This window comes from Staurois parvus, unplaced genomic scaffold, assembly GCF_062004578.1.
Source record: "Staurois parvus isolate SC_StPar_1 unplaced genomic scaffold, SC_StPar_1.0 ptg000064l, whole genome shotgun sequence".
Lineage (NCBI taxonomy): Eukaryota > Metazoa > Chordata > Amphibia > Anura > Ranidae > Staurois > Staurois parvus.
The window spans coordinates 7,902,203-7,924,442 of record NW_028317860.1 but is presented as its reverse complement, the minus strand read 5'-3'; the positions used below and the strand labels follow the sequence as shown (position 1 = coordinate 7,924,442).

Sequence of the window (22,240 nt, the reverse complement as noted above, 5' to 3'; positions counted from 1 at the left end):
GATATAGTTATGGGGGCTGCCCTCGTGCCACACTGCATACCAATACAACCAGGGAAGAAAGTTCATAAGTCATAGGTCTCCTTAAATATACTGCTAATCACTTAGAGAAAGCCCATGGGATAAATTGGATTAGAATTTGTAAACAAATCCCTTAGAATAACCCAAGACAATGTGTTCAGTCCACTAAACTATAATGCACATGTCATTTGCAGTAACAATTTTTTTTTTTTTAACCATGTGTTTGTTAGTTTCAGCTCTTCAAGGTTCTCACTGCTGAAAATAATGATTGTTCTGGTACATTATAGTAGAGAATTGAGCCTATTGTTAAAATAAGGGCATTCAATTTTAGACATGTCAATTACTTTTTCAGAAATAAAAAAAAGTGTGCTCAATTAAATATTACATATGATGACGTTAAGGCAGAATGTCAGACAAATTGCAATCTGGGGACATCCAGAAATAATTATGCAGAATAGACCTATTTGCCTGCAGATGTGAATGGCTGCATTGGGAATGGCTGTGTAGAGAATATGGGCAATGGAAGACTGCAAATCAGTAATCACGGCACAGAGGAACTAACCAGATGTCAGATAATTCAGTGCCTAATCCACCACATTGATCTGTGGTCTGAGATCCAGGAAAGACTTGACAGCATTGGGTTTTCAAGTCAGACTCCAAAGCCTTAGGGCTTCGAACAGTAATCTTGAGAACTCAGAGAGTATTAAGCAATAGGCGGAGTTAAAAATGAGCTACAAGATTCTCACATTTTGTCACTAACATGAGCTGTATGCACTGCTAGACATCATTGTACTTCAAAAAAAATCTTCACTGTACATGAGATAGCTATACAAAGTACAAGCCTTGCAGCTACATCAAACACCAGTTACTAGTTAACATGTATCTTTGTGTGTAACTGCAGAGCGTTTACTGTGCCATGTGCAAATGATCATCCCACCTCCAGCTAGGTTGCAGTAATTCATGTACATAATGAGAAAAATGTGGTAATTTTCTAATTGAATCGAAGACAGGCGGCTTTATGTAAATAAGTACAATGAACAGCTCTAAGCAATTAAAAGTAACCTTGCACAGGAAGAGATAAGGCTCATGAATTGCTGTTTGTCATATATATCAGACATAAGGGAATTGTAGGGAGGTAGGAATGGTGTACATGTTACAGATTAGAATTCTTTGGACTTGATGGATTCTGTTGTTGTCCTACACATAACACATGTAATTACAGTTTTGTCCCTTTGCATGTTTTTGCAAAAATTGACCAAAATCCTTTATCACATCATTATCTAAATAACTAAGGAAACCATTGCTATGCACACTTGCCGTTGCATATGAAAGCAGATTTTTTTTCCCACAATCCTTTTTAAGATATAGCTTGAAATTTAATTTTACCTCCTGCAGATTGTCAAATAAATGTGCAATGTCATTTCAGAGTGTGTTTTGATTCTGAAACACCCAGAGGGAACCAACACAGGGAGAGCATACAAATTCCGTGTGGATAGTGCCTTTTATAGGAATGGAATTTAGATCAAGGTCCTAGTGTGGATTCTGTTACAGCTATATCTCAGTATTCTTTAATACCTACCACGTTTGTTTTAAAATGTGAATATTGCACATTGTTTATTGTGTGCAACATACAAGTGGCCTGTATAATAGGTGTCATAATGTGCACAACCCACTAATTAGTGATACAAGTAGCATCACCTGACCGAGGGAGTGACCTCACCTACAGGTCACTGACACGGCTTTTTTTCTTTTTCTTTAAGTGAAAGAAACACTGATCTGAAAAAAGTAGAGAAATCAATTAAAATGAGAGAATATTTTCTTATTCAACATGGCTTTAGTTACACTTTAAAAAAAACAAGTGTGCAATGACAAATCATATCATTCAATTTAACTGACATGTCTTTTTAAGGTTCAAAACATCTCATTACATGTCATCAGTCAACCATAAAAGAAAAAAAAGAATATTCTAAGGAAAATGAGAGCTATAATTAAATCATGCAGTGGCGGACATTACACCACCTGGTCAAGTTTTCAATCAATGCAGGGCTCAAAGGGAGCCTGCGGTATGCTGCATCTGTGTGCACAGCTGTTCTTCCTGCCTCTGTTCCATGTCATCATCATCATAATCGGTTACTTCACTTCCCGTGTCGTATACTGGCACCAATGGCCCTGATCCATCACCGCATTTCATACATTTGAAAATTCCTTATTGATGTCGGACCACTCTACAGTGCTTACCTTGCAGGACTTGTACCCATTGGGTCTTGTCCTTGTTATTTGTGCTTGTGTATAGCAGCACATATTGTATTTACCATCTCCTATGTTCTATGCCAAAGATATAAACCAGACAGTCCTGTATGAAAGCACCTATATGTCTGTTTTCAGTACCCTAACATAAATCTATGAGATGGAATATTAGTATCTGAAACTTCAGTAAATGTACGCTGAGTAACATCCCTCATTACATCACAGTCCTGTGCGCAATGCATTATGAAACGGCATGCAGAGAATGCATTAATGCTTAGCCAGCAGGGCACATACACTGCAAATTGCATGATTCTACCATTCATACTTTAGGTTGCCTTTGCTTCTCCCATTTTTTTTTGTTTAAGTTGTTGTTCTATTTTGCAGTAGAAGAATTGTGAAAATTGGCTTTTGGACAATGGCTATAGATTGTCAGGAATATCCAATGCACAAATTCATATATTTTACAATAAATATTACTGCTGTTAAACCAATTTTATTAATATTCAACCGTGACTCCATTTTATAGAGAGAAGGAACACAGCTGAGACCAAGTATTTTATTACTTCATAGAAAAGGCTTCTGGGTGCTAAATAATATTCAAATGCTTTTTCTAAGCTGTTCATTTCAGTGCCCTACTAACCTCTTCTTATCTCTTCTCTGTGTCAAATTCCTGCTAGAATACAAATAGACACTGAATAACCGAGGGTGTATACACAAGAAATAGAGCAACAGATGCAGTCTTCTGCTATAATATGCTGCGATCTAAATATATTTTATAAAGAAAAATATGCAAAAAATGAAAGACCATATAATACAGATATGACAATGTTCAGAACTGCTGGAGACTGGAAAATGAATGCATATCTAAACCCACAGCTAATAGTTTTGGTGAATAGATAGGTGAATAGATTGGTGAAAGATAAAACCTCGTACAGTTTTTTTGAAGCAAATATTTGGGATAAAGCTCTCTGGGTTGATTACATTTTTAATTTAAGTTTTTGTTTAGAATTTTACTTTGTACTGCATCAAAATAAGGCTTCATGCACACTGTGCGTTTTAATAACGCTGGTAATGTTAGCTGTGTTAAAACCGTGCGTTTTTGGTGTTTTTTAGTATTTTTTGTATTCGTGTTTAGTGGCTTTTTGTCTAATTTTTTCGTGTATTTTTTTTGCCAAAATAATTTTTTTTTTCTTCAAAAAAAGTAAAAAAAATGCTCATTTGTCATGATTTACCATGTTTTGCTGCATTTTTACAGCTAAAAAAACTCCTCTAGAAACCCACCAGTCCTGGAGTTTTTTTCCAGCCAAAAAAACGTCCCTGCCAAAAAAAGTTGAGTACAATGTATGTGTGCATGGACACGTAGGACAACATGCTGGGGGGGTTTACTGTCTGTAGAAAAAACGTCAAAAGCCAAAAACATCCAGTGTGCATGAGGACTAATTTGCAACGACAAAGTGTTATGTAAAGACAAAACTTCTTTCTTTTTAGTTTTGAATAGTTTGATGGATAGACTTTTGTTTTGGATAGATTGATTAGATAGAACCCCTGTCATGTTATATTGCAGTCTGTGTCCCTATTAGAGACATTTACCTTCTCTATTTGTCTGATTGACCATTGTTACTAGAACTGAAAGGGGGGGAAAATACAAATGTTAGAATTGTTGCCAAAACAGGAAAAGACAGTAAATCTTGCAAGGGTCACATGTTCTGGTGACATTTGCTCAAGAAGAGATTTCCATCACTTCAACATACAACAGATGCAAGAAAAAAATAAATATATTTGGCTAAAGATACTTTAAGCACATTGTCTAAATCTATGTTTCTCAAGTAGTGGCTCGTGACCCAAAAGTAGTTCGTGACCAGGGGTGGACTGGGCCACGGGGAAAGTACCCCCCAGGCCTCTCTAATGCCCCAATATAATGTCTGGGGCCCTGACAACATAGCTTACTAAAAACTGCCAGCCACACTAATATAAATGTTAAGGTGGCCAGGACTGCAACTGCGGCCGGCCTTAATATTTGTATTATTGTGGCCAGCTGGTCCCATGAAGGTGGTACTCACGGCGCACTTACAAAGCGGTTGCACGGCCCTCGCACTCATTCCTCCTTCCTCCACAGCTGCGCTGGGAGGAAGTGACATATAATGACACTTCCTGCCAGCCACGCAGGAAGGAAGAAGAGCACCACTGAACACCAGGGAAAGACTCCGCTAGGTACTTTTCCTGGGTTGTGGCTGGGTAACGGAGAGTGAATTCTGAAAGGGGTGAAAGAAAACAGGAAAGCACTGAAGGGGGAGACTGAAAGTGTGCCTGAAAGAGGATGACTGAAGGATACCATGAAAAGGGTCAAGGTGGGTGTTACAGGAGGGTGTGAAAGGGGCATAAGGAAAGAGCATAAAAGGCGAAAGGAGGGGCATGGAAGGGGGGATTAAAGGAGTGCATTTAATGGAGGGGGGGGGGTGGCTGAAAGCCCTCACACAAATATTGCGCGAACTGTATTGTTTTTTTAAAAAGCCACTGAAGATATTAATACTCTTAACTGAGTGTGCCTTTTGAGAGAGTGAGAGGTAGAGGAGGCATTGCTCAGCTTAATGGGCTATTGGTGTGAAGTAGAGGGGACATTGCTTAAAGTTGGGGTATGTTCGTGGATTTTTGTTATTTTATGTATGCTTATGTATTGAATAATTATTTATTTTAAAAGTCTTAAAGGGTTTTATTATGTAAAAGTATGTACATTGTAGAATACTGCACAAGTTGTTTTGTGAAAATTAAATTATTTTTGGCTCGCAACTTAATGACCAAGGGCAGATGTGGGTCCTGAGGTTCCATAGGTTGAGAACAACTGGTCTAAATCAATTAGGCAATGGGGGTCATTTACTAAAACTGGAGAGTGCAAAATTTGGTGCAGCTGTGCATAGGATCATATATCAACTTCCAGGTTTTATTGCCACAGCTTTCTGTATTAGAACAAGCTGAAGTTAGAAGCTGATTGGTTATTATTCAGAGCTGCACCAGAGTCTGAGTGCTCCAGTAAATCTCCCCTGATGTACTTTAATCACAGTGTCTAAATCAAATGGAAAAATCTGAATTGAATCTACTTTAATTCCATGTTATAGCACTACAAATTGTGGAGAAGCAAAGCCTTGTATCTAGCTGCCTCTTATTCACATTGTATTGTGTATAAGACACTGTCCTATGTATTCTAAAACAAATGTCTTATTTGCATAAATTTTGCATTTTCACATTCAGTGTGATGTGCTATTATTAATTTAATGAGGAGAAATTCTTCCAGTACAGAAATGCATTTTTTAAATTTCAATTACATTTCCTTTCATTTTCCTCAAGCATAAATCTCCCTTATGTTTATGAGGCACCTATTTCAGTTTAATTAAAGTAGCAAAACACTCAGTGCCAATACACAGCAGCATGAAAGGTGGCTGCAAAGACCAAGCATTATGTACACCATCTCAAGATTTAGACTCTGCAACATGGAATGGAGACTTTGTTACCATTGTTTTGTTTCCAGATGTAGAACAAATGCACATAATCAAGCAAATGTTTTTATGTCTTAAAAAAAATAACATTGCAAACTGATGATTAACTGCGCAATATTCACAAATAACCAAATTATGTCTTTTTTTTTTGTACATTTGCAGGAGAACGGCACTGTCAGTGTTGCTGTGTTCAACCACGATAAAGAAAAGGATGCAGAAAAACAAAGGCAAACGCTTAAATCAGAGAAAGAAGCTTTGCTTATAGGTAAGCCAGGGAGCCAAAAGCACAAAAATCTGTCATCGCACAGATTTATTGAAGTTTTTGCTTTTGTTATTGGTCCCAAATTGTATGTACACTCAAAGTAGTTGTGAGCATACTTTATAGAAACTTTTTAATACAGTTGTAACTATGCAGGCACTATAACTGCTTTTGCTTTGTTTCATAAATTATCTTTCTTACCTTTTTTACAAGATTTAAAATTTCTGCCATGTGACCCTGCATCTCTTCTTCCTGATCATGGGGGGGCAGGGTTACAGGACACTGCGCAGGCACATAGTGTGCCTGTATTCTGTTTCTGTTCAGCCTGAGGTAAGATGGAGGCTGTGCTTGAGCAGGGGGTATGTTTAAAATGCAGGCTATTATTAGGAGGAGGTGTGTGTCAGAGGCCGGCTGTGATTGGGAGGGGGGGGTGTTCCACAGAGACAGGCTGTGATTGGTCAGAGGACATGGTGGCTGAACTACCCAATTGAAGGCATGCTGTGTGTCTGCACAGTGTCCTGTACATCTGAATGGCCAGCCAAAGCATGAAAACTGACCACACAAGAATAGATGAACTTCTGTGCTTTGTGTGATCAGCTTAGAACAAGGAAGAAAGGTGACTGTCAGACACACACAGGAAAAAAAACTTAATATATAGGGGAACATACACTTTAATTCATAAGTAATCTGGAGAAATGTTTTTCTTGGGTTCTAGAGGGCTATTCTGTAAGGACATGTTCATATCTGCACAATTTTTGGAACAGTGCGCACCAAATAATAACTATAACTTAGAACTTGACCATTTTATTATGGGTCAGGAATTTCAGTGCGTTTTCCAGTTTGCAGAAATGCATTATAGTCCATTTAACATGATTTCCTGTGGATCTAGTTCACATCTGAGCATTTTGAGTCTGTGCATTTTTTTGAAAGGGTAAGGGACTTTTTCCTGCAGCAGTTTGTGTTTTTTGTGCAAAAGACTTCAATGAAACCACCCACAAAATCCGTTGCATTTTTGATGCATTTTATGTTTTTTTTCCCAATAGGAAAGTATGACAGTTCTCTTCATGTGGTGCGACTTTGATGCAACTTTACACTCTCTGGCACTCAAGTAGCATCAAAGTCACCTCCAAGTTGGACCCATCCAAAGTTGCATCAAAGTCATTACTTTCCTATTGTTCAGAAACACACTGTGAAATTGCACAATCTGCACAGATGTGAACCTTGCTTTAAGTAGTACACTTTAACACTGTGGTCATAGGATTTAACAAGGATGAACCGCTCACCTCTGCTGAAGTAGCATAGCACTCCACCTATGACAACATTGAACTGCAGGACAATAGGCCCACCAGAGGATTTGACTCCAAGAGCCCACTGAATATTGTATTGGCATCATATAGTCCGGTAATTCTACAACCCAATTCCAATAAAGCTGGGACGCTGTGTAAAATCTAAATAAAAACAGATTGCAATGTTTTGCAACTCTCATAAACCCATATTTTATTCCCAATGGAAAATAAATATATCACATGTTTAAACTTAGAAAATGTACCATTTAAAAAATAAGAAAAGGTAATTTTGAAATTGATGGCAGCAACACATCTCAGAGTTTGGACAGGGCAAGAAAAAGCTGTGCAAACAAGTGGTGCTAAAAAGGAAAAGCTGGGAAAACATTTTGCAACTAATTAGGTTAATTGACAGCAGGTTAGTAACATGATTGGGTATAAAAAGGGCATCTTAGTAAAAGATAAACAGAGGTTCACCAGTCTTTGAAAAGTTGGGTCTAAAAATTGCCAAACAATTTTTGTTGTTCCTCAACATAGAATTGCAAAGACTGCATCTACAGTACACAATATAATCAATATCAATATAATCATTAAGAGAATCTGGAGAAATCACTGTGCACAAGGAACTAATTCATAAAGCAATACTGGATGCTCACCATCTTCATTGCTCAGATGGCACTGTATTAAAAATGGCATGATTCTGTAATGGACATCACTACATGGGCTCAGGAATATTTACAAAATTTACTGTCCGTGAATACAGTTGCCATGCCATCCAAAATTGCAAGGTAAAGCTCTATCATGCAAAGAAGAATCCATATCTGAACATGATCCAGAAACACCACCATCTTCTTGAGTCAAAGCTCATTTAAAATGGTCTGTTGCAAAATGAAAAACTGTTCTGTGATCAGACAAATCAAAAATTGGCATTCTTTGTGACAACCATGGGTGCTGCATCCTCCAGACTAAAGAGGAGAGGGACCTTCTGGCTTGTCATCAGTGCTCAGTTCAAAAGCTTGCATCTCTGAAGGCATGGGGTGCATGAGTGCATATCAAATGGACAGCTTGGAAAGGCACCATCAATGCCAAAAGATATATCCAGGTTTTAGAGCAGCATATGCTTCCATCTAGATGACATCTTTTTCATGGAAGGCCTTGCATATTTAAGCATTGGCCTCTATATATTCTAATTGTGTATTTGGCTTTCTGGCTGGTATCTTGCTTTTAATCATTGTTATAGTTTGATGTAAATAATTGTTTACATGTACATGCTCTCTGTTACTAACATTTTTTAATCTTCTGGTTGGTTTATTTCACTGAAAACTAAGCAACAGCATCAAGGGTAAACCATACCTTTTTTACAGTACCATTTAGCGGTAATGGGAATTAAATAGTTTTTATGACTATGAACAGTGTAATTATTGGGAAACTTCAAGTCAATGTGTTTCGTGACACATCTATATAAAATATTTTCTCTAGGGGAAAAAACGCTAAGAAAAATGATAATTGCCTTATTCCAGTAGCTGCAATTTTGTATTGGCAAATCAAGCATAAAATGGATGGTTAATAAGTTTCTAACAGACTGAAATGAAAAAATACTGTTCCACATTGTTTTTTCACATTTACCTGGCTCCAGAATGTGTCATGTCTGTGTGCTGCACAATTTAGAAGAATCATTTAATTCACAATCTTTGACAGGACTTCAGGTGAGCTGAGAAGCCAAGTGACTTCGATTCATTTGGAAAGTAGATTATGTTCTGCAGCAGTCTCACCTCCTATCATTTTACCAGCTCTTGACATGCCATGTATTTTTGTTTTACAAGTTGCAGAAGGCCACAGTTGTCTAACTATATTTTAAAATGTCATATATCCTTTTGCATTTAGGTATCATATCAACATTTCTCAATGTCCATCCCTTTGGCGCCAATATAGAATACTTGTGGTCTTATCTTCAACAGCTGGACTCAAGGGTAAAATTTGTTTTCTATTTCATTATGAAGACTACTGTGTGTGTGAAATTCCTATAAAAGAACTCCACTCCCCTTGGCCACAGATTGTTACAGATAATTGGGAACCTTACTAATTGTTGGGTTTTTATTTCATGAAGATTAGATTTTTTTGTTTTTTTAAGGTATATCATTGCATATAACAGTAATATCCCTAGACTCACCATCTCTTTTGCCATAAAATGTGTTTTCGCTTATTTGCCTGGCACAGTTTTCTATACTGGGATGTGTTCTAAAAGAAAACCATTCTTGAGACTAACAAGGAGGCTATCATTTGTATAGAAGAAAATCATCTACACTCAGTATAATTTAGTGTTCGTAAAAATTTTGTACTGAACAAGTAAAAACGAAGCAACGCCTGAGACCTCCCACTCTAACACGCCTCTGTGTCTTCTGATTTGTCTACTTGATTGGAATCAGTGATTTAGAAAGCATTGAACTTGGAGGGTCAGCAAAACAGCCATTTTCAGAAGGAGATTATATAACCCGTATTTAATTTATTTTTTCTTTTTAACTTCCCACAATCCTTTATGGGGAGGTCTCTGCTTATAAATCGAGAATCATATTTTATAGCTGTACCAGTAGACAAGGTTTCGACAGCTGATGGCAATGCATGTGAAAGCTGGAAATCCTAGTTCACAGAAGCTGTACAAGGAGGAGACACCTTTTGTCCATTCATGGAAGAGGTCACAAACAGGTTTTCTGTTTTTTAGTGGCAGATACCAATATAGTAACCACTTTTTAATGTATTTATGTTTTCCATATTGGGTTGTATATGATGTCTATTGACACATGAAAATTAAATTAAATGCTATGGATCTATTGGAAGTGTGAATTATCACTCCGATAGCAAGTTCTTGCCTGTACGTTTATAGGTGTTCATGGTATAGTCAGCATGTTGGTCTTATTAATTAAGAGTATTTTACTAGAACTCATATTGCTATATTAACATTGTCTAAAGATGACAGGCATCCAGATAGATAACATTGACTAGAAGCATAAAATTTGCATTACCATTTATACTGTATTAGTGAATGTCTTACTATTAGGGAACTGTGCTGTGCTTGTTATAATTGTATCAGGCATGATGAATTAATTTGCATTCATATGGATGTCACCTGCATTTCCATGGATATTCCACAGTTCACTTATTTAGCGATTGTTAATAGACATTTAGTATGAGGTGTTACTAATTTAACACTGTGGGAGGTTTCATGAAAGGCAATTACAATGTTAATAGTTTCCAAGTAACATGAAAACTCCATCATGACACATTTCATGGCATAAACAGTGCATTCCAGATCTTCAGGTTAATAATAAATAGTTTATTATCAGCCTAGATGCAGAGAATGATTGTTAAATTACTAGTAAAACAAGAACAGTGTCAACCTATTTGTAAAGTAATCTATTTAGACTCACATTCCTTGAACAGAGCTACAGTTATCTTAGGCAAATGGATATCTAGATTTACTGTATATTTATTCAGGGATAACAGCAGGAAAGTTATGTAGATCTCCTTATTTACATGCTACTACGTGGAGGACAGTTAGGGCCTATGATGGGCCTAACACGCTTTGGGCATATGTCCATGGGCAAATGCAGTGTGGTTTCAGAGACATTCTGCTTGCATTTTATATCATATTTATACTCTTCTGAGATTATTCATTGACAGATAGATTTGACTTGCAGTTGACTACCTTTTAAACTGCATCAACCTGCTTTAAGCTGCTTTTGCATTGCAAATAACATATTGAGAGAAACGCAGTTCTGGCACAAGCAAAAGCCAGTGAATACAAACCTTTATATAGATAGTGGTCCTTGCTTTCTTTTGGTATACATGAGCAATCAATAGATGTTGGTTGAGATCCTTCCTCGAGGTACCCGCACATACCTTCTAATTGTGCACCGGGACCTCATTTGGGATATTCAGCTTCACAAAAACACATTTCAACTCCAACTTTATTGTGGACAGCAACACTACTAGCGAAAGCATAGGCTCTCTTTAAAACAAAAATAATGGTATTTATATTCAGCTACGTGACTGTAATTTTCAAACCCCCTTGGATTTAGCTGAAAACAGCTGTCACTTTTTGAAAATAAGACTCTTTATCCTGGTGTTTTAGCTATGTGAATTGGGCCTTATGCATCACACCAAGGGATTAATAGTGAGACGCCAGAGGCTGGAGCTGGGAAACAGAGCAGAAGTTTCTATTTGCATATTTGAGTCTCCTGAGGTTTGGGGCTCATAGTGCTTTGTGGAAGATATCAGAATGTAAAGGCAGGCACCTCTAGGCACCTTCTGTTCACCACTGCTAATAGTTTGCAGCTTTTAAAGCCATCACAGGTTTACGCATTAACATGTAAAAACCCTTTGGCCATCTCTGTTAATCATTAGGGTTGTTCTTGGTAGGGATAAACCCTTCAGGTGGCTTGTTTCCTCAGACGGTGGTTTGCACAGGCTGAATTAACATACATTTTAACAATATTTTCTGATTTTCAGCATCTACAGTAAATGTGTTAAACAGCCGTATATAATATAGCAAACCCCTTGTTTTTTAAATAGTATTTTTCTTGGATTATTGCAGCTTGCAATATTTTAAACCTGATGGCTTCAAGAAAACTAAACTACTGCACCAAAATAATATAAGAAAATAAAAGGCTACATTTTTGCTTTCCGTGTGGAGCAGTGCCCTAAAAATTTCTGATGGCTGCATCTTTTGTGTGAAAAGTTAAACTGAGGGAAATATATAGGTAGAAATTGCTGACCTCAGAATGCTTGTTCCTGTATTTGACACTTTGACTTACTGACCTGACACAAGTATTGAGAACTGGTTTTATGACTTTTTTATGACTTTCTGATCCACATGCTTGTTCCAGGTTTATGATTTTAAAGCCAAAGGCAAAATGGGCAGCTAGCATTTCCAGGAGAGGTCCTTTAGTCTCTGTTTTTCACAAAACGGGCATCACATTTGTAGTGCCATTCATTGTTGGTGGCACCACAAACATGGCCAGCAGACGTGCATTTTTACATGTGACATATCCATGGTAAAAAAACTCTGCAAGGCTCAATACCCGTAGAGGTACAGGAACTTCTTTGGCGAATTTGTCAAATGAATGGGCTTCCCTATGCGTGTCGCACAATAAATGCACATTCATGCATTGCCTTAAATTAACCCTTTCACTGACAGGGTTGTTTTTACATTTTTTTGCACACATGTTTAAAAAATCATTTTAGGCCTTAAGATTACATAAAACCCCCAAACATTAATTTATGAAAGCAGAAACCCTAGAGAAAAAAATAGTGGTCGTTCCAGTTTTTTATGTCACACGATATTACTGCAAAGGTCTAGGAAATGCAAAATTTCAGTAAAAAACACACTAAAGTGAATTTTTGGGCAAACAAATGCACTAGATTACCCACATTTTTCATAAAATATAAAAGATGAGCTTGTGCCGAGTAAATAGATACCCAACATGCCCAAACCTTAAATTTGTGTGCGCCTATAAAATGGCTACAAACTTCCTTACCCATATTTTCTTTCGGCGATGCTTCAAAAGCCCCTATAGGTCATCAGTTTAGCATTACAAAGGAAGTCTTGTGCCAGAATTATTGCTCTCACTGTGACATGTGCAGCAATATGTAGCATGTGTATCGCAATCAATGTTTTACCACGTGATCGGCCTTTTAAATACAGTTGCCTGTTATCTGCTTTGTGACATTTGCCGATAACTGGCAAATGTCACAAAGCAGATATACACGGATAATCAGGGCACTGATAATCAGTGCCATGATCATCAGTGCCCATCAGTGACACCCATCAGTGCTGCCCAGCAGTGCCACCAGTCAGTGCTACCTATCAGTGCCCATCATTGCTGCATATTAGTGCAGTATCATCAGTGCCTCCTCATCAATGTCCAACAGTGCCGCCTCATTAGTGTAGCCTATCAGTGCCCATCAGTGTTGCCTATTCGTGCCACCTCATCAGTGCCCATCAGTGCAGCCTCATCAACGCACATCAGTGAAGGAGAAAAATTACCTGTTTGCAAAATTTTATAATCAAAACAAAGAAACAAATTTTTTGTTTTATAGCGCAAAAACTAAAAACCCCAATGGTGGTTAAATACCACCAAAAGAAAGCTCTATTTGTGTGAAAAAAATGATAAACATTTCATATGGGTACAGTGTTGCATGTCCACGTAATTGTCATTCAAAGTGAAACAGCGATGAAAGCCGAATATTGGCCTGGGCAGAAAGGGGGCAAAAGTGCCCGTTAGGCAAGTGGTTAAAGTGGAACGTTAGTCATAAAATGAAGTCTTAGAGCTAGATTAATTCAGGCTGGCCCCTTTTGCAGGTATAGCTATGTAAAACATTTCCTATAATGTTTAGTTACTTGCCTGCTGCCCCATAGCAGATGTACTGCCACAGGACGGCTTTGCTGGGCAAAAATCATGTAAATATATGTGATTTTGCATTTCCAGGTAGGGGGCGCACTCGCCAATCTACTCGCACTGCTATTCGCTCCTGAGGATGTCAATCACCAGGTCCCAGCCAGGTGATTATCGGCGAAGCTGAAAGAGGAGAGATCTATGTGTAAACAATGCAGATCTCTCTCCTGTCAACATGGACTTGCTGCTTTCTATCTCGCTGCACAGCAAAGACATAAAAAGCAGCAGGTCTGCTTGGTAAAACACAGCACAGTACATAATAAAAACACTCCCTAACACAAAGTTAACCCTTTGATCACCCCAGATGTTAACCACTTCCTGCCCAGTGTCATTTTTTTTTATTAGCACTGATCACTGTTCTAGTGTCACTGGAGATGTCAGTGGCAGTTGGATCCCACCCACTGTCAGAATGCCCGCCGCAGTCCCGCTATAAGTCGCTGATCGCCGCCATTATTAGTATAAAAAATAAAACTAACTACAAATTTCCAGTACATATACAGTCATTTGTAGACACTATAACTTTCATGTAAACCAATTGATATACACTTATTGGGATTTTTTTTCTTAATAAAGACATGTAGCCAAATTTTGGCCTAAATGTATGACGAAATTTTGTTTTTTTGTAATTTTTTTATTGGATATGTTTTATAGCTAAAAGTCAAGCATGTAGTTTGGGGGTTTTTTTTTCAAAACTGTCAGCCTTTTTTTGTTCATAGAGGTGATCAAATACCAGCAAAAGATATCTCTATTTGTGGGGAAAAAAAATGACAAATTTCATTTATATAGTGTTGCATGACCACGCAATTATCAGTTAAAGTAGTGCAGCGCTGTATCGCAAAAAATGGCCTGGTCAGGAAGGGGGCGGTAAATCTTCTGGAGGGCAAGTGGTTAAAATCCAGTAATACACGGTCTCACCCTGCTCTGCACATGCTCAGTTGCTCTCTATTTTTAGGCACTGACGAATTTGTAGAGGCTGATCTACTGACAGCCTAAAGGTTTACTACTGCTCAGGGCTGTGGGCTTCAGCAAAATGGCATCCTCAAGCAAGAAGAAACCAGAGCAATGTTGGAGGCAATTTACAGCACACACATATTTTGGTAGCATACATTTTAATATGGAATGTATGTTTCTTGCTAAGTGCTGATTCACACATGTGCTGTGCAGATTGATTGCTTAGGTTTCACAGCAAATTTTTTTTATTTTTATTATTTAAATATTTATTTATTTTTCAAGTAAAACGATACACATTTCCATAATGTAAAATATAACATTACAAAAAGCTCATAAAACACTAATTTCATATCATTTTCTCCCCATAACTCCCTTCCTTTCAACCCTCCCACCTCCCACCCCGCTTCAATATACCCCTGACATCTATCTGATCGACTTGTATCTCACATCCTCTGGATACCGAGGCTTGGAAAAGAAGAAGAAAGAAAGACAGGCTAATTGCTATATTTTCTCCTTTTCCTTGGCCTTTCCTCTTTTCCCTTCCTTTCTTCTTATCCTCTCTTTCCCTTTTCTTTATGCTTACTTACTCAGTACCTTCCTTTACCTTTACTTTGAACTCCTCCCATTTCTCCCATTTCATATGATATGTCACCATCCTATCTTCCTGCATATAATAAAGTTTTTCCATTCTAGCAATCTGGTCCACTCTATTCATCCAATCCTCTTCCCTCGGTGCCTCAACTTTACGCCAAAACCTAGGAATCAGACTTTTTGCTGCATTTAAGTAGCACATTATACCCAGTTCTTTATATTTATTTCCAGGTAATATTGAATTATGAAAAAGACAGGTTTCAGGGTCCAGTCCTATCTCTATTCCAGTGATAATTGTGATTTGATTTCTAATTTTTTCCCAATATACTTGTATTTTTGAACATTCCCACCATATGTGATACATCGTGCCCAACCCTCCACACCCTCGCCAACACCAAGGTTGCTTCTCCTCACTCATCTTGTGCTCTATCACCGGTGTAAGATACCACCTTGTCAAACATTTAAAATTCATTTCCACCTCACGCATGCTAATATTTTCGTGTACCATTCTATGTATTTTCCTCTGTGTGTGCTCTTCCCACTCCACTCCTAAATCCTTTTCCCATTTTTCTATATATTTTAATTTAAGCTTACTATCTAAATCCGTGAGAGCTTTATATGCTTTAGCAGTGCTGTGTTTCCCATCCCCTCGGTCTTCTAAGTATTTCTCAAATTCATTCCACTCTTTCCTAGTTCTAAGGGGCTTCGTCAATTTCTCCACAAATTGTTTCAGTTGATTACATCTCCATATATCTATCCTAGTGAAAATCCTTCCCTCTTCCCTTTTCAGATCCTCCAGTGTTCTTAAGTTTACCCCCTCCATTACATCTCTCAGCTGAGCGTCTTCCTTCATAATCCATCTGCCTGAAATTTCCTCTTTACCTGGGGGGAAAAACTCTGAATTCCTTAGTGACATTAATAGTGAATTAAAATCCCATTTCCTCTGTTTGTGCATTTTATCCCACTCCCTTATTACAATCCTCGTGTATATACTCGTGCTCTCCTCTAATTCTCTAAACTGTGGTGGCACCCATACACTCCTACCCAGATCCTTTCTACTAAGTGTATTTTCTATTGTGACCCAATGTTTGCTCTTTGAATTATGTGTCCAGTCAAAAATTCTTGCTAAAATGACTGCCCTGTGGTATCTTTTAAAGTCCGGTACTCCCAACCCCCCCTTTTCTTTACTTCTGCTTAGCACTTCATATGATATCCTAGGTTTTTTATTTTTCCATATATATTTAATTACCATTCGCTTAATTGTCCTAAAATACACCTCTGGAAGATTAATGGGAATCATCTGAAATTTATACAGTATCTTCGGGAGAATTACCATTTTTATCAGGTTGATACGTCCCAGCCAGGAAGGATTTCCACTACCCATTTTCCTCAATTCCTCTCTGATTTAGTTTAACATTGGGATATAATTAGCTTTATAAAGATTTTTCTGTAAGGGAGTAAGTTTCACACCCAGGTACTTTATTTCTCTATCTTTCCATATAAAGGGAAACTCTCTCTGTATATTTTCTTTTTCACTCTTTGGAAGATTTATATTTAATATCTCAGTTTTGCTCGGGTTGATTTTTAGATTTGACATTTCCCCATATTCCTTCAGTGTTTTCATTAGGTTAGGAAGTGTTATCCTCGGGTTTCCAACATAGAATAATAAATCATCCGCGTAAGCGGCTATCTTATGTTCTGTCTTTCCAACATTTATTCCCCTTATATCTATATTTTTCCTAATTATTGATAACAGGGGTTCCAATGATAAAACAAACAACAGTGGGGAAAGTGGGCATCCCTGTCTGGTTCCGTTTGACATAGAAAAGGTCTCTGATCTCTCTCCGTTTACCATTACCGTCGCGGCCGGTCCTCCATACAACTTTCCAATCCACTTTCTCATCCTACTACCCAATCCCAGGATCTCCAGTGTGTCTAACATAAAGCTCCAGTTAACCCTGTCGAACGCCTTCTCCGCATCTATCGAGAGCAACACTACTGGGTTTTTTTCCGTTTTACTTTTCTGTATAAGCATCAGGGATCTCAACCCATTATCTCGACCCTCCCTTCCTCTAACAAAGCCCACCTGATCTCCATGTATCCAATCTGGCATCAGATCTCTTAACCTATTCGCCAATACTTTTGCATACAACTTCGTGTCTACGTTCAATAGCGATATCGGTCTATAACTTGAACAATGTGTGATGTCTTTACCTTCCTTATATATTCAGACCACCTGTGCCAGAAGGGATTCCTGTCTTATCTCCATCTCTCCCCCCAACGCCTCCATATATCTCTTTAACTTGGGTATCAGTAAATCACCATATTTTTTATAATATCTCACGGTATACCCGTCTGGACCTGGGCTTTTTCCCGTCTTAAAGCTTTTCAATGCTACTTTTAGTTCTTCCTGTGTGATTTCAGATTCTAAGGAGTTTAATAGTTCTTCACTTAATTTTGGTAATCCTGCATTTCTTAAATAATCCCTTCTTTTTTCAATATTTATCATTTTATCTTTATTTATATCATCCTTGGGGGCAATATTATATAATTTACTGTAGTAATCTTTAAATACCTTTGCAATGTCTTTGGTTGAATGGACTAACTCTCCCTTGGAGTTTTTTATTTTATCTATATAGTTCCTATTCTTCTTTCTCCTCAGGGCTCTCATCAGATATTTTCCTGATCTATCTTCCCATCTATATCTTTCACCAATGATCTTATTAAAAGTTCTCATTTTTTCTTCCTCTATTACCTTCTCTAATTCTTCCCTCTTTTTTATCACTCTTTGCTCTATCTCTTTCCTTATGTTATTTTTATGTAGGAGTTCCATCTCAGCTATTTCCTTCAAAAGCCCACTGATCTTCTCTCGTCTTTCCTTTTTTTCTTCGCCCCAATCGCAATAAGGATTCCTCTTACATATGCTTTATGTGCCTCCCACACTGTAGCTAGTGATACATCCCCTGTTTCATTTTCCTCAAAGAACCTCTCTATTTCCTCCCTGATCTTCCGGTCAGTATCTGGATCCATGAGGAGTGTCTCATTCAACCTCCATGATAGGCCTCCTGACACCTTCCCTCCCCATCTTAATTCCAATACTACAGGTGCATGGTCCGAGAAAGTCATTGCTTCTATTTTTATTTTAACCAGATCCTCAACAAGTCGATGGTCTACCAAAATATAATCCAATCTAGAGTATGTCTTATGTACACTAGAGAAAAGGTGTAATCTCTATCTCTCATATTAACAATTCTCCAGCTATCCACCAATTGGCACTCTTTCATCACCGTTTTCAATAATCCCATGGACCTATTTTCCCTTCTCTGTACTCTAGATGTTGTATCTATTTGTGGATCCATACATATGTTAAAGTCTCCCGCCACTATTAGATATCCCTTTCCAAAGTCCATCAATCTTCTCATAACCCCTTTCAAAAACATCTCTGGCTTCCTATTAGGGCAATATATGTTTACAAGCGTACATTCTATGTCCTGTAGTTTACCTTTCAAGAACAGAAACCTCCCCTCCGGGTCCATCTTTCTATCTTCCAGTTCAAATCTAATATTTTTTGCAAATCCTATAGCTACACCTTTAGCTCTCTTAACTGGGGAATCTGCGTAATACCATGTCGGGTGTTGTCTAGAGTTTAACTTGATATTTTTTTTTAACTCTAGATGTGTTTCCTGCAAAAAAAACAACTGAGGCCTCTCTATGTTGTAGTTCTCTATATAGTCTAAATCTTTTACCTGGGCAATTTAATCCATTTACATTATGGGTTACAAAGCGTATTTCCTCCATATTTTGTCTTCTTCCTATTTTACCCTTTCCTTTCCTCTTCCCCTTCCCCATACCTCTCCTTTCATACAAGGTGTCAGTTTTAAAAACCTCTATCCCCACTCCCACCCCAATTCTCTCCCTCCCCTCCACCCCCCTCCCCCTCCACCCCCCTCCCCTCACTCCCCCCCCAGGCCTCCTTTGCCTTTGGATCATGATCCTCCACTGATCCCTCCCTAGGGGTTCGGCTCCACCCATGACCGCTCACCTTCCCCCCCTCCTCCCCGGTGTCTCCTTATCTATTAACTCTCTGTTTCCTCTTCTGACCAGCTGCCACTTTCCTTCCCCAAAAGTACATAACTCTCCCTCCTCCACTTCCCAACCCGGTATCACTATTCTCTGCAGACCAAGTTTATCACAAAAGTCTTCCATATCTTCTGGGAATCTTAATATTGCTGTGATTCCATCTCTCCAACCGATTAAACTCACTGCACGACCCCATCTATATTTCACATTATGCTTTTTCATCAATTCTAATAGGGGTTTCAGTGATCTCTTTCTTCTCAGAGTCTCTGCTGTTAGATCTGCAAAAATTTGAATATCTTTTCCACCATATGCAATACTTGTTCTTCCTTTGATCTTTTTCCATATCTCTTCTTTATCTACAAAATCATGGAATTTAACAATTATATCTCTTGGTTTTTCTAATCTTTTTTCTTGTTGATATTTTCCTATCCTATAGACTCCATCCAATTTAAACGTCTCCACGTCTGGTTTCTCCATTATGGAACTCAAAATTTTGTCGATTAGTTCTTTTAAATCTTCCCCCTTTGCCAACTCTGGGACTCCTCTTACTCTAAGATTATTTCTCCTTTCTCTGTTTTCTTGTTCTTCCATCATAAAAAGCAATCTTTTCTGTTCTTTTCTATCTTCTTTTATCCATTTCTCTAATTTTGGGACAACTTGGGAATGAATTTGAACCTTTTCCTCTATTTCCTCCACCCTAGTTAACATTTGCCGCAATTCCTCCCAAATTGTCCCCATCTCTTGCTTTATTGATTTTTCCAGATTTTTAAACATCTCCACCATTTCCTTTTTATTAGGTATTTGCAGATCTCTTTCAAATTCTCTTGATTCAGTCCCTTCCTTTAATTTTTGACTATTATATACCGGTCCCAGGGATAGTCTCGGGCTGTTATCCAGACTTATTTCCAATTCACTTTTTTCACTTACCCCCAACGTTCTTTCTGGAGTCAAATTTCCCTGTGATACATACTTTTTAATCGTACTAGATTGGGAGCTCTTAGACCCACTCCCTTTAGTATTTTTTCCTTTCATGTTGATTTTTAATGCTTTACTTTTATTTTCGGAACTCCTCTTTCACTCCTCCAGGTCTTCAGACCCTCCCTAGGAATCCCCTATATCTTTATTTCAGACTCAATGTTTGATAAAATGTCTTTTTTAGAGGCACCAGGAGATCCAATATAAATCAGGTTCAAGAGCATAAGTCCAGTTTATAGATAATGCATAAAGAGTTGCAAAAATCCCACAGATATCACAGTTATCACTCACCCTCCATGTTGGAGTGTCTTCCTCAATGTAGTCCTCTCCTGTAGCCGTGCTCTCTTAGGGGGATTCCTATGGGTCTCTTTATATATATGTATATGATGTATACGATGCCGATATATCAGTTGGAGGATTTGGGGGGATTTGAAGTTGGGGGTGGTGTAGTTTGGAGGTAGTGTGGCTGCATTCCCCCCACCTCCACCAATTCACCAGCTCACCCAGACGCCAAGTGGTGGAGCGTCAAGCTGACAGGCAGTCTCTCCTCTCCTTCTCCTGAAGCTCCCAGGGCTCCTTCGCGGCTGCCCACGTGTCTTCACCGCTGCGCCGCTCCGTCCATCTCCCTGGCAACCCTGCTCCTGCTCCTCCTCTGCAGCCGCCGTGAGGATTCCCAGGGAACCCCCCGATCGTCACTCTCCGGGATCCTGCCAGGCTCCAGGCTCACCACCAAGGCTTCTCTCTTCCACCGGGTGAGTCTCCGCTCACCCTCCGGTGCAGCTGGTCTCTCTGAGAGAGACACCTAGGGAGGATATTCGGGGGAGGCTATCGAGGAGTGCTTACAGCACACTCTCCCGTGCCGCCATGTTCAGGCTCCACCCCACCAGGTTTCACAGCTAATTGACACAGTAGTTGTTCAGCGCTTCAGGACAGGTTTAGATCAGGTTCAGGTCAGGATTTTATCCTGTTCATAACTGATGATATATGTGGTTTAGAAAACGGTTCCCATAGAAGTCAATAGCCTGTAATCTGCACCTGAACTGAACCACACTGCTCATAAATCACACAGGACTGTTTTTCAGTCACTGGTCACACCGCTGTGATTTATGTGCAATTTCAGCGCAATGTCTGAAGACTTTATTGCTACTTGTGAAGATTTTCAAGGATTTCTTGCAATTTGCAGTGCGATTTCCATTGTATTCTATATATTTGAAATCGCAACAAAACTGCAGAAAAAGTAATGCAAGAACTACTTTAGAAATCACGCTGCAGCAAATCGCAAATGCGAAGACACTGACATTCACATTCATTAGATGTGATTTCAGGTGCGATTTCAATTCCCAAATTTACACTGAAGCCACATGGCCAGTACACCAAACACTTGAACAGACACCATAGGAAGCAATGTTATTTCACATGTAATACGGATTGGATGCGGTTCAAACTGCAACCAATCCACATATATATGAAGCGGCACTCAAGAACATTATTTTCGCTGGAATTTTTGGAAGGTGAAGGCAACAATTTCAGGCTTATTCTATTTTAATTCTTAAACTTGCCATTGGCAAGGAGTAGAAAAGTTGAAAGAGGCTAATGCATATTTATTGTTAAGTATTTGAAAAATGTGCTTCAAGGAAACTTTTTCTGAGGGATTTCATAAATACTTACATTTGGGTGGGGTGTTCTGTTTCAGATGAAATAGGCAAGTGAAGAGGATATTTGTTGCTGTACGGTTTCCCTGCTTTACACCCACAATATATAATTAGCCTTTACTGTGAAAATGACCTCTTCTTTGTTATGTATGTAATAAACTTACATTCCATCTGGTTAATTAGATTTTCTAACAAAAAGGTACAGGCTGATTTTAAAACAAACAAAAGTCAGGTTTGTTGT

At 38.5% G+C, this 22,240-nt stretch overlaps 1 protein-coding gene across 5 annotated transcripts in view; it reads left to right on the top strand.

The window, feature by feature from the left end:
- Window positions 1-22,240, top strand: part of ENOX1 (ecto-NOX disulfide-thiol exchanger 1) — a 745,756-nt gene that overhangs the window by 717,560 nt on the left and 5,956 nt on the right. For all 5 annotated transcript variants that reach the window (XM_089668837.1, XM_089668835.1, XM_089668838.1 and 2 more), the window contains 2 exons: window positions 5,919-6,021; window positions 9,183-9,268. In XM_089668837.1, the coding sequence (XP_089524963.1) occupies window positions 5,919-6,021; window positions 9,183-9,268 (189 nt within the window). The remainder of the gene's footprint in view (window positions 1-5,918; window positions 6,022-9,182; window positions 9,269-22,240) is intronic.